The 11,518-nt window shown below is 52.8% G+C and overlaps 1 protein-coding gene across 1 annotated transcript; it reads left to right on the plus strand.

Moving 5' to 3' along the window:
• The first annotated feature begins 554 nt into the window (after nt 1-554).
• Nucleotides 555-10,131, plus strand: HPD (4-hydroxyphenylpyruvate dioxygenase). The gene is made up of 14 exons (XM_081252624.1): nt 555-636; nt 755-781; nt 1,321-1,383; nt 1,723-1,827; nt 2,433-2,475; nt 2,667-2,749; nt 3,736-3,825; nt 4,755-4,858; nt 5,253-5,330; nt 5,868-6,030; nt 6,165-6,236; nt 7,865-7,987; nt 9,576-9,692; nt 9,767-10,131. Exons 1-14 carry the CDS (start codon nt 634-636, stop codon nt 9,875-9,877), a joined length of 1,182 nt encoding a protein of 393 aa, XP_081108750.1. The 5' UTR covers nt 555-633; the 3' UTR covers nt 9,878-10,131.
• The last annotated feature ends 1,387 nt before the right edge of the window (nt 10,132-11,518 follow it).

Genomic DNA, 11,518 nt, shown 5'->3' on the forward strand with positions numbered 1-11,518 from the left:
CCAAAAACTTACGTTTATCTCATTTAATGCCCTGCCACACTACTATTGTTCCCATTTTACAGATGGGAGACTGAGGCTTAGAGGAGTTTCCCCAGTCACATAGTACGTAGACCTCCAGGATTCAAACCCCCATACCCATGCCTCTAACCACTATTGAATACAACCTTTTTACCTAAATATAAACCATACACTTGCTACGCAAACAAGTGGCTGGCTTCAAGACCAGTCCCTAATCCCCCTCAAATTCTCCCTGAATAAGAATTCTGGAGCCACCTCTGCACCCAAGCTGGCCTTGGCTTCTCAGCTTTGGATTCTGGAGGGCAAAGATCGTAGTCCCAGCCCAGGGTCCTGGAAAGAATGTGCCCTTGGCTTCTGGCCCCGGCTCTGCCCCCAACTGGCTGGTGGCCTTGGGCGAGTCGCTCCCCCTTTCTAGGCCTGACAGCGTCACCCTGTCCAATGAGGCCGTGGCTGGATCAGAGGCTTCCAGGCCTAGGAGCTTCCAGGATCAGCTCCCACCCCCAGGAAGGCCAGGAGGCCAGGGGCGGGACTGGCTGGGTGTTAAATATTTCTGTCCAGCGCTCTGCTGGCCTCTCATCCCAGTCCCCCCAGCAGGAAGTGTGACCAAGATCAGTCATGGTAAGAGCCTGCCTGGAGCCATGGCAGCTTTTGCCAACGGCACGGATCTGGAGTGAGATTTCCAGAAGCACCTTGTGTCCAAATTTCCATGTCTTACTGTCCTTTTCTTTCTCCTTAGACGACTTACAGCAACAAAGGAGAGAAGGTAAGCAGGAGGGGAAATGCGGGGTCAGGGCCCCAGGAGACTGGGATGTTAGCGCAGAGCAGAAGAGGAATAATAGCTACGATGGTTATGTGACGTTCTGGATGCACACTCAAGTTCACCTCTGCCCTCCCCCGCCATGTCTAGACTGAGCTGGACTCAACCTTGCCCGCCTAAGAAAAACTTTTACCTCTTCTTAAATTCCTGCCAATCTCTTAATCCTGTCTGGAAGTTCTTTCTAAGGTCTAACTTAAATCTGTGTCGCTGTAGCATAAGGCTGTTTCCCCCTGTGAAACTTGGGCAGGCCTCCTGGGGGAGAAGGGGGCTCACCAATCCCGAGCCCACAGGAGCTCAATTTCTACATGAGAAACCTCTTTCAAGGCTTGGCAAGCCTTCAGAGCAGCAGGGTGGGGCGGGTTGGCTTCTCCTCAGTTCTGGGATTGAGGGTGGGACAAGGGAGGTGGCTAGGGGACACCTCTCCACTTGCACTTTTCTAGACCCACTTCTAGGGACTCAGCCTTGCCCCTTCTCTTCTTCTGCAGCCTGAGAGAGGCCGATTCCTCCACTTTCACTCCGTGACCTTCTGGGTTGGCAATGCGAAGCAGGTAAAAGCTGGGCAAGGTGTTGAGAGTGGATAGAGGGCAGGCAAGGGGGCCTCCAGGACAAGGGCAGTTCTCCAGCTGGGTCTGTGATTGGGCCCCGGGAAGGGAGGATCAGGGCCAATGTTGGGAGAGTCCCAGGACGGACAGTCACTCTTTGGATCCTAATTACACAATCAGGGCCGCGGACCCCAGTGGGACACTTACCTGAGATCAGCGTGGGCCAGGGAGCGGGCTTTCTTCCCAGGAGGATCTTGGCACCTGGGGCAACAGGGCAGACAGGCTGGGGGGACTGGGGGCCGGGCCCTCGACCCTCACGGGCCCGTCTGCAACTCTGTGATTCAGGCCGCGTCGTACTACTGCAGCAAGATGGGCTTTGAACCCCTAGCCTACAAGGGCCTGGAGACGGGTTCCCGGGAGGTGGTCAGCCACGTGATCAAGCAAGGGAAGGTGAGTGTCCACCCAGGACCCCACCCATCCAGGAGGGCCAACTCTCTCCCTGCTGGTCTCTGAGCTCCCTGACAGGTCTGGCACCTTCCTCCAGGCGGCCCAGTGCTCTTCCAGGCTGCCCGGTGTGGTTAGCGGAGCGTGCACTGAGGTCAGCCCCCACTGGGCCCTCCACCGGCACCTCTGTACGACATGCAACAGGGACCTTCTTGGTTTGGTCTACGTCTCGGCCTGGCCCAACGCTGGTCTCACAGATGTTCAGGAAAGGTTGGCAAAGGCCTCAGACGTCAGACTGGAAATCTGAGCAGTGCCCTGGTCCATGGATCCCTGGGGCTCTCCCCACTGGGAGGCTTGACCAGCAGCTCATCCCAAGGCCCCAGGAGGGTCTGGCACAGGAGAAGCCCCCATCCCTCAGGACCAGAGGGGAAGCTAAGGCTGAGAAAGGACAGGAACCCAGGGTCAACAGTCCTGCCTGGCTGGGAAGAAGGGTTTTGTCCTAATGTCCCACCAGGGGTATCTCGCTGGTGGACAGGGAGGGGGGCTGGGGGTGCACCTCCAGAAGCTCACCTGAGCCACCAGCCACGCCTCCCTTCTCCTCTACGTCTCAGATTGTGTTCATCTTCTCCTCTGCCCTCAACCCCTGGAACAAAGGTGAGGGGGCCCCAGAGGGTTTGGGATGCCAGGGAGTGGAGATGTGGTATTGTGGGTGGGGGTTAGGGACCCAGGGGTGGATCAGGTTCAGGGAGGGGGCCTCAGCCTAGAAGGAGATGAAGCCCAGAAGGCTGAGAGTACAGGGGAGGGGCCATGACTCCAGCGCCACCTGCCTCCCCTGCCGGCCACAGAGATGGGCGATCACCTGGTGAAACATGGCGACGGAGTGAAGGACATTGCCTTCGAGGTGGAGGATTGTGACTACATCGTGCAGGTGAGGCCACACCTGGGCTGGCGCGGAGACGAACCAGTGAGGCTCGGCCTGCCCTCTGTCTGCGACAGGGACTCCCATCAGTCAGGGCTGGAAGACACTGCCACACTGGAGTGATGCGCCCAGATGTTGGTTGACACACACCTGAGTTCCAGTGACACTCTGCCCCTTAGTAGCCATGCAACCTCTGTCTGAGCCTCAGTTTCGGCATCTGTAAAATGGGGATAACCACCTACCTCACTGAGTTGTTACAAAGAGGAAATGGAGATCACAATTATCATTTCTTGAGCATGACTGTACCAAACGCTGTATTCAAGAGGCAGTTTAGACATTCAGAGTGTAGATTCCAGAGGCAGACTGCTGGGTCTCAATCTTATTAGCTGTGTGACTTCAGGTGAGTGACTTAAATTCTCTGTGCCTCAATGTTCTCATCTATAAAATAGAGACAATAATAGTGCCTTTCATGTAATGTTGCTGGGCAGATTAAAGAGACTAGTACTTACAACAGTGCCTGACATGTGATAAGCATAGACATGCAGTAATAAGGTTTTGCTAAATATCAAATACATGATTCATGCATGTAAGGCACTTGGCAGAAGGTGTGACACATAGTAGGTGCTCAATAAATGTCAGTTTGTATTTGTCTTATCCAACCACCCTTTTTACAGATGAAGAAACTGAGGACTAGAGAGGGCGAAGGGCCACAGAGTGAGTTAGCACAGGACAGGTAGGACAGACCCCCACCCCCACCTGGTTTGTCTTAAATAGCCCCAGCTCTGGGCCTGGACCTCAGTTTCCCTATCTGCCAAATGGGCATGAGCCATGGGTGTCAAGGGCAACAGCTAAAGTTCACTGGAGTTCCTGCCTGGGGCTGGAAAAACTGGAGGAGGCTGCGGCAGGACCACGCAGACGGGATCCAGCAAGGCAGACAAAGGGTCCAGCACTGAGGGTCCAGCACTGACCACCTTCCCACCCCATCTCCTCTGCAGAAAGCCCGGGAACGAGGCGCCAAGATCGTGCGGGAACCCTGGGTAGAGCAAGATAAGTTTGGGAAGGTGAAGTTTGCTGTGCTGCAGACGGTGAGTTAACCTCAGTGCCCCACCTCTCCTGCTGTCCACACCCACTTAGATGCCCGGACCCCCCTCCCCAACCCCTGACTCCATTATACCATCCCACACTTGTGCCTCGAAGTGCAGACATTCTCCCTGGACTCTGATCTCCTGTATTCTTGGCTGGTGTGCAGAGACTGAGGAGGGCTACCAGTCACACCTCTGGGCTTCCCTTCCTCCCCAGTGGGGGCTGATAGCAAGGAAGGAGATGGGTGGGTCTGGGGAAGGAGGTGGGAGGGAAGCCCCGCCCCACTCAGGCTGTGTGACTTTGGGCAAATCACTTCACCTCTCTGCGACTCCGTTTAAATGAGTAAGTTACCACCTGCGTGGTCCACCTGTGTGATCTGCCACACGCTAATTAACCGTTCTGTGCCTGTTTCTTCAGCTATAACTCCTCCCATGGTCATTTAAAGGATCAAATGAGATGATTTGTGTATAGCACTTAGAACAACAGCGCTTGGCATATCACAGACACGCAGCAAAGATTACCAAGTCTGTTTAGCACCTGATACAATCATAGGTCCTTCCTCCTCAAGATTTAATACAACTTAAAGATTGTTAGAATGATTGAAAAGGCCCTTCCACATAATTAGATCCAACATCCTCATCATTCTTCATTCAGGCAACACATTTTAATTGAGCACCTACTATGTGCCAGGACAGCACCATGAGCAAAATGGCATCCCTGCCTCCACAGAGCTTCTGGTCCTGTGGGGCAGACAGACTGTCAAATTCCCAAATGTCAGACTGCAATTCATTTTGGAAAGGGGAAGTGACTTGCCCAAAATCACACTTGGAGTTAGGGCCAGGTCTGGGTTGGAACCCAGGGCTGTGTTGGCACCATGAAATGCAGCCTGGCCTCAGCAGGGATGGGACCTCAGGCTGTTCGCCACCCACAGTATGGGGACACTACACACACCCTGGTGGAGAAGATGAACTACACCGGCTGGTTCCTGCCTGGATTTGAGGTCCCAGCATTCGTCGACCCCCTACTTTCCAAGCTGTGAGTGCCCCTTGGGGCAAGGGTGGGGTGCCCTCTCTTCCATGCAGAGGGGACAGAACATCTTGGTCCCTGCTGGGGAGCCCCTGAGCATCCCCCAGGATGGCATGAAGAGGCAGCATAGAGGCCAAGAGCCTAGGGTCTGGAACCCAACTGCCTTGGTTCAAATCCCAGCTCTGTCACTTACTAGCTATTTAACCTTGGCAAGTTATTTTTCTAAGCCTCAGTTTCTTCATCTGTAAAATGGGGCTAGTAATAGTGTGTGAGTTGATGCAGATAAAGTGTCTAGAGTAAGTGCTATGGAATAATGAGCAGTTACTGTTATTGAGAGGCTGGGGGAAGGAAGAGATTTAGGGAGTAGCCTTCTCCTCACCCCCTAACTGCCTTCCTCTCCCAGGCCCAACTGCAGTCTCAAGATAATTGATCACATTGTGGGAAACCAGCCTGATCAGGAGATGGTGTCTGCCTCAGAATGGTGAGTCCCTGGCCCAAGCCCTTCCCACATGTGTGACAGGCCCACTGCCAGGTCTTGTCGGGAAATAGAGCACGAGGTGGGGGCAGGTTAGTCTGAGGTCACTGATTCATCTGTTCCCTGAAAATCTGTCACCATGGAGACCAGAGGATTTAAGGCCCGAAGTGACCCACCGGTCCTCCCTCTGAGGAACCTTGGGGAATCAGCACAGGGGGTGTCACAGTCCAGGGAGGCTTGGAGGAAGGCTGTCACTACCCAAAGAGCACGTGTGTGCAAATTAGAAGCAAGTAGCCTTTCTCAAAAGCACCTCGATCTGTTAGAGTGGTGCCATGGATACGGACCTTGTTATCAGATGCTTTACTTCCACCCAAAGGAAAATTGTCATAATAAAGGTACAAACCCATGATGTGCGTGATGTGAAAGGTGGTACCCTTTTTGGAGCCTGCTCAGGGAACAAATTCTGGAAGGTGGAGTAGGGGCGGGGGGCAGGTCCCAGGCCAACATCAGAGCCATTGTGCCCTTCTGGCCACCCCCCCACAGGTACCTGAAGAACCTGCAGTTCCACCGTTTCTGGTCGGTGGATGACACGCAGGTGCACACGGAGTACAGCTCTCTGCGGTCCATCGTGGTGGCCAATTACGAGGAGTCCATCAAAATGCCCATTAACGAGCCAGCGCCGGGCAGGAAGAAGTCCCAGATCCAGGTGGGGCCTCCCTCGGGCCCCGGGGGCCTTGGCTGAGGAAGAAGGAAGCAGGGAAGAGGTTTGAGGGCTCTCGTAGGGGCAGGGGTGTGGGTGACGGGGCCACTGACAATGCTTTCCTTGCTTCCCTCCCACAGGAATATGTGGACTATAACGGGGGCGCTGGGGTCCAGCACATTGCTCTCAAGACTGAAGACATCATCACAGCGGTTAGAAGCCCATTCCTGGTCCTAATTCACCTCCCATTCAGCTCCAGAGCCAAACTCTGCAAAACGGAGTCAGAGGCTGGGGATGGGGGTGACGAGTGGCAGTCCTGGGTCCCCTTCGTCAGCCCAGATGGCTGACAGGGCTCCCTTACTGGCTCGTGCCACTCATGTGCAGGCAGATTCCCACCCTAGAGAGTTTGGTCTCTCTGCTACAGAGGTAGCAAGTGCCAGAGTAACAAGAAGCCTGGGCTCTAGACCTGGTTCTGCCAGTAACTTACTGTGAGTCTTTGGGGGATTCAACCCCCTCTCTGGGCTTCAGTTGCATCAACTTGAAATTGAGGATATTAAGCTACAAGATCCACTAGGTCCTTTCATCCAAATTAAATGTCCTGAGTCTATGGCTCCAGCCCTTGGGGAGGCTGGGTCCCACCTGTTCTTAATGTGGCAGTACGACCAAGTGGACAAGAGCCTGGCCTGTCCCATTCAGTCCCAGCCCAACCAAGAATTCACCATGACCATGGCAACTTCATTCATTCACGCAATAGATGTTTATTGAGCACCTACTACGTGCCAGGCACTGTTTCAGGTACTTGGGATACATTAGCCAACAAGACAATAGTTTCCACCCTTATGGAGGCACAGAACAAAATTAGTAAAATATCTGTTAGATGGCAGTGAGTGCTATAGAGGAAAATAAAGCAGGGCCATGGGTGAGGGAGGGTGAAGGACTTTTTTTTTTTAATTTCAAGTTTTTCCTTCTCTTTTCTTTTTTTTTAGTTTATTTAATTTATTTATTTTGGCTGTGCCAGGTCTTAGTTGCGGCACACGGGATCTTCGTTGTGGCATGCGGGCTTCTTAGTTGTGGCATGTGGGATCTAGTTCCCTGACCAGGGATCGAACCCAGGCCCCTGCACTGGGAGGGCAGAGTCTTACCCACTGGACCACCAGGGAAGTCCCGGGACTTTGTATATTTAAATTAGGTGGTCACCAAAGTCCTGGCGCTAAGAAGGAGACATTTAAGAATGCAGAAGACAGAGAGGAAGCAGTGGAAATCTGGGGAAAGCGCCCCAGGAAGAAGGGACAGCCAGGGTAGAGGAAGGTTAAAGGAACAGCTGGAACAGAATGCACAAGGAAGAGAAGGGTAGGAGATGCGGCCAGAAGGTAGGAGTGGGGGCAGATGGTGAGGACTTTGAATGTGACTCTGAGACACCCCCGTTGGGTAAGCAGAGGAGTGACATGATTTGACTTGTATTTTAATAAAATCCCTCTGGCTCCTATATTGAGAATAGATATTAATACTTAATCTCTCAATGCCTCAGTTTTCCCAGCTATGAAATAGGGAGAATAATCATCCAAATGTCTCAAAAGATTACTGCATCGACATAATAAGACAGTACATAGAAAGTGCTCGAGAGAGGCACGTAATGAGGTCCCATAAATGTTAGTGATTGCTGTTCTTCCCTCGGGACCCACAAGGCCCAGAGGAGGAAGGGGATGAGGTCACACTGCATCCTGGCAGTTTGGGGAAGCTGGAGTAGGGACCCTGCCTCCTCCTGGCCTAGCACTTCCCCCTGGCTGGGAGTGTTGAGCATGGAGAGAGAAGGACTGACCTTGACCCTGCTCTGAGACAGATTCGCCACTTGAGAGAGAGAGGCATGGAGTTTTTGGCTGTTCCGTCCACATACTACAAACAACTGCGGGAGAAGCTCAAGTCGGCCAAGATCCGGGTGAAGGAGAATATTGATGTTCTGGAGGTAAGGCCTAGACCAGGATCCTCGGTCAGCCGAGGAGAACAAGCCCTGAGTTCCATCTTGCCTCACAAATGTTGTCTCAACCTTGCATCAGGCAGTGGGATGCAGCCGGGAAAGCAGACCAGGTCCCTGCCGTCATGGAACTTGCATTCTAGTGAGAAGACAGATGACAAATAAATAACACAAACACCATCAGAGAGAGAGAGAGAGTTGGTGTTGTGCAGAAACTTAAAACAGGCTATGACAGAGAGTGATCTGGGGTTGCTATATAGGAGGCAGTCGGGGAAGGCCTCTCTGAGGAGGTGACATTTCCGTGAAATCGAGATGATGAAAGGGAGTTGGCTGTGTGAAGACCTAGAGAAAGAGCAGTCCTGGCAGAGGGAACAGCAAGTGCAAAGGTCCTGAGGTAGGAGCAAGCTCTGAGTATCTGAGAAACAGAAAGAGAGCCAGAGTGAATGAAAGGAAGTGTTTGAGGAGTGGCCCAGGTCAAAGAGGTAGGCAGGAGCCGATTCCTCTGGTAGGCTATTTAGGAGTTCGGATTTTGTTCTTCTGTGGCCAGAAACCATTGGAGGTTTTTCTGGTTTTGTTTTTGACAGCTTTATTGATATTTAAGGTACATAACATACATCATTTTTAAAAATACATAATTCAGTGGGTTTTGGCTCTTCACTATATTATGCAGCCATCATTGGAATCAATTTTGGCACATTTTCATCACTCTAAAAGGAGACCTCAAACCTCTTAGTCACCACCTCCCAATCTCCCCATTCCACCTCCTCACCCTCAGCCCTAGGCAACCACTGATCTCCTGTCTCTATAGAGCTGCTTTTTCTGAACATGTCATATAAATGGAATCATATAATCTTTTGTGACTGGTTTCTTTCACTCAGCATCATGTTTTCAAGGTTCATCCATATTGTAGCACGTGTCAGTACTTTGTTCCTTTTTATAGCTGAATAATATTCCATTGGGTGAATAGACCACGTTTTGCTTACCCACTCATCAGCTCATGGACATTTGTTTCCACTTTTTGGCTACCATGAATAATGCTATGATCATCTGGGTAACAAGTATCTGTGTGGACATACGTTTTAATTCTCTTGGGTAGATACCTAGGAGTCAAATTCCTGGGTCGGTCATATGTAACTCTACTTCTACTTTTTTGAGGAACTGCCAGACTGTTTTCCACAGCAGCTGCATCGTTTTACATTCCCACCAGCCACATATGAGGGTTCTGGTTTCCACTGGAGAGTTTTAAACAGGGGAGTGAGATGATCTGATTTTTGAAAGATCCCTGAATGTGGGGAAGATGGATTGTAAGGAGGCAAGAGAAGAAGCAGGGAGAGCTGTGTGGGTGCTACTTGGGTGGTCCAGGCCAGCCTTGGGTGGCTAACACAGGGGCTGAGGCGGGGAGGTGGTAATAGGGACAACTGGAGAATCTATCTGGAGGTGTCTGGAACTGCTGCAGAAAAGGGTCTTTTCTTGGCTTTGGGGGTGCAGAAGCCACCATGGCCTTCCTAAATATCCCACCATTCCAGGCTAGAGGGGCCAGCCAGTCTCCCCCTTACCCAGTCCCCTGTCTCCCACCTAGGAGCTGAAAATCCTGGTGGACTACGACGAGAAAGGCTACCTCCTGCAGATTTTCACCAAGCCCATGCAGGACCGGCCCACGCTCTTCCTGGAAGTCATTCAGCGCTACAACCACCAGGTACCACTAAGGACCGCCTGTCCCCAGCGGTTGGCTTCCTGGGCCCGCAGCTCACCTCCTTTCTCCCGCTCCAGGGTTTTGGAGCCGGCAACTTCAACTCACTGTTCAAGGCCTTCGAGGAGGAGCAGGACCTGCGGGGCAACCTCACCGACATGGAGACCAACGGGGTTGCGCCCGGCAGGTAGGCGGCTCTGGTGCCGCCTGACCCAGCGAAGCCCCGCCCACCTGCGGGCGCACGGTGGGCCACGCCCCCTCGTCCTGGAACGCGCCCACTCCACAGGCCCTGAACAGCGAGCCCTCCTTACTGGCCACTCCCTTTAGACCCCGCCCACTAGCCGGCTCCGGGACCTCCCCCGCCCCCACAAGACTCCGCCTACCTCCTAACTCGCCCCCTTGGTTGGGCTGTTCAGTCTCCCGCCCTCCGGAATAAAGCGGACTGGGGTCCAAGGCGGTGTCCACGTGTTTGTGCCGGGCTGGAGCAGTGAGGTTGTTTGGCCGCCAGGGGGAGCTCAGGGCGGCAGCACTGTAAGAGACATCCGCGTTAGGGATTCAGAGGCTGCGGGAGCCGAGGAGGCGCCGGGGGCAAACGCTGGGCTGAGTAGGACCGCGCAGGTCGCGGGGAGTTCTGGAACCAAGTGGTGCAGAGGGCCTACACGCTAAAGGGAAAGACAGACAATAGCGTTTTGTAGAGTGGTAAATGCTATTAAGAAAATGAAGCAGGTGATGAGCTTGTGTAGAGGTGAAGGTGGGAGGAAGGACTAATGTCGATCGAGGGAAGGAAGGCCTCGCTGGGAGGTGACGTTTGGGAGCCAGCCATGGGAAAATCTGGGGAAAGAGCATCCCAGGAGGAGGGTACAGCAAGGGTAAAGGCCCTAAGGTGGGACAGAGCTTGGCAGCATCCTGTCCGATGGTGTTACGATCTCCAAGGATGAGCTGTACCCAACTTGGCTGCCCTGAACCCAAACTTCTGGACTTAGGAGAGTGTTAGCCCAGGGACTTTGGGGCATCATCCTCGCTCAGCACCCACGGCACATGGTTCCTGGTGTGAGAGCTGGTAGAAGGGATCTGCGCCCCTCAGCTTCTGCCCTCTACCCGCAGCACGGCAGACAGCAGTGCCTACTCCCCCACACCCCCTTACAGCTCCACTCCCCCCAACCCTGCTCCAGGCGTGGACTCCATTTGAAGAGAGGCTAGTTCATACTCAAGTGTGAACGGCCCTTGCAAAAAAGAGTGACACAGTTGGGAAAGGAGCTACTGGTCCTAAAACACTTAGAAGGAAAATTTTCTTCAAAACCGGGGAAGAGGAGGTGGGGGCAAATAGGATCTCTTCTGCTTCTGATTTTTTCTTTCTTTTTTCTTCGTTTTCTTTTCCTTTTCTTTTTTTTTTTTTTTTTTTTTGGCTGCACCGCACAGCTTGTGGGCTCTTAGTTCCAATCAGGGATCGAACCCTGGCCTTGGGCAGTGAGAGTGCGGAGCCCTAACCACCGGCCGGCCAGGGAATTCCCTACTTCTGATGCTTGACAACCCTCCCTGAGGAGGAGTCAACTCAGAACTAGAAGCAGGTGGATTTCAGTGTCAGAAAAAAAATCGGAGTTGGTGTAATGGAGGAATTGGGAGGAATTTTTCCACCCCCCTCAAGTTATAGAAACTTGGCTTCTAGGATCGTGAATTCAGAAATGAAAAGAACAGCAGTGAGAAACCAGAGGAACAACGGTAGGTCCCAGGCCGGTGCTGCTGGTCAAATGTACCCTCCCTCTATTTTCCCATGGTTCATGCAAAGAAGGGAAATTCTGTAACACAGGGGCTTGCAAACTGGTGGCTCACGG

The sequence above is a fragment of the Mesoplodon bidens genome (assembly GCF_964165515.1).
Source record: "Mesoplodon bidens genome assembly, chromosome: 13".
Lineage (NCBI taxonomy): Eukaryota > Metazoa > Chordata > Mammalia > Artiodactyla > Ziphiidae > Mesoplodon > Mesoplodon bidens.

What these genes read in the sequence shown, in the direction of transcription:
- HPD (XM_081252624.1), top strand. An exon ending in GACCCCCTACTTTCCAAGCT is followed by an intron (nt 4,859 to 5,252) that starts GTGAGTGCCCCT and finishes TTCCTCTCCCAG; the next exon opens with GCCCAACTGCAGTCTCAAGA. An exon ending in ATGGTGTCTGCCTCAGAATG is followed by an intron (nt 5,331 to 5,867) that starts GTGAGTCCCTGG and finishes ACCCCCCCACAG; the next exon opens with GTACCTGAAGAACCTGCAGT.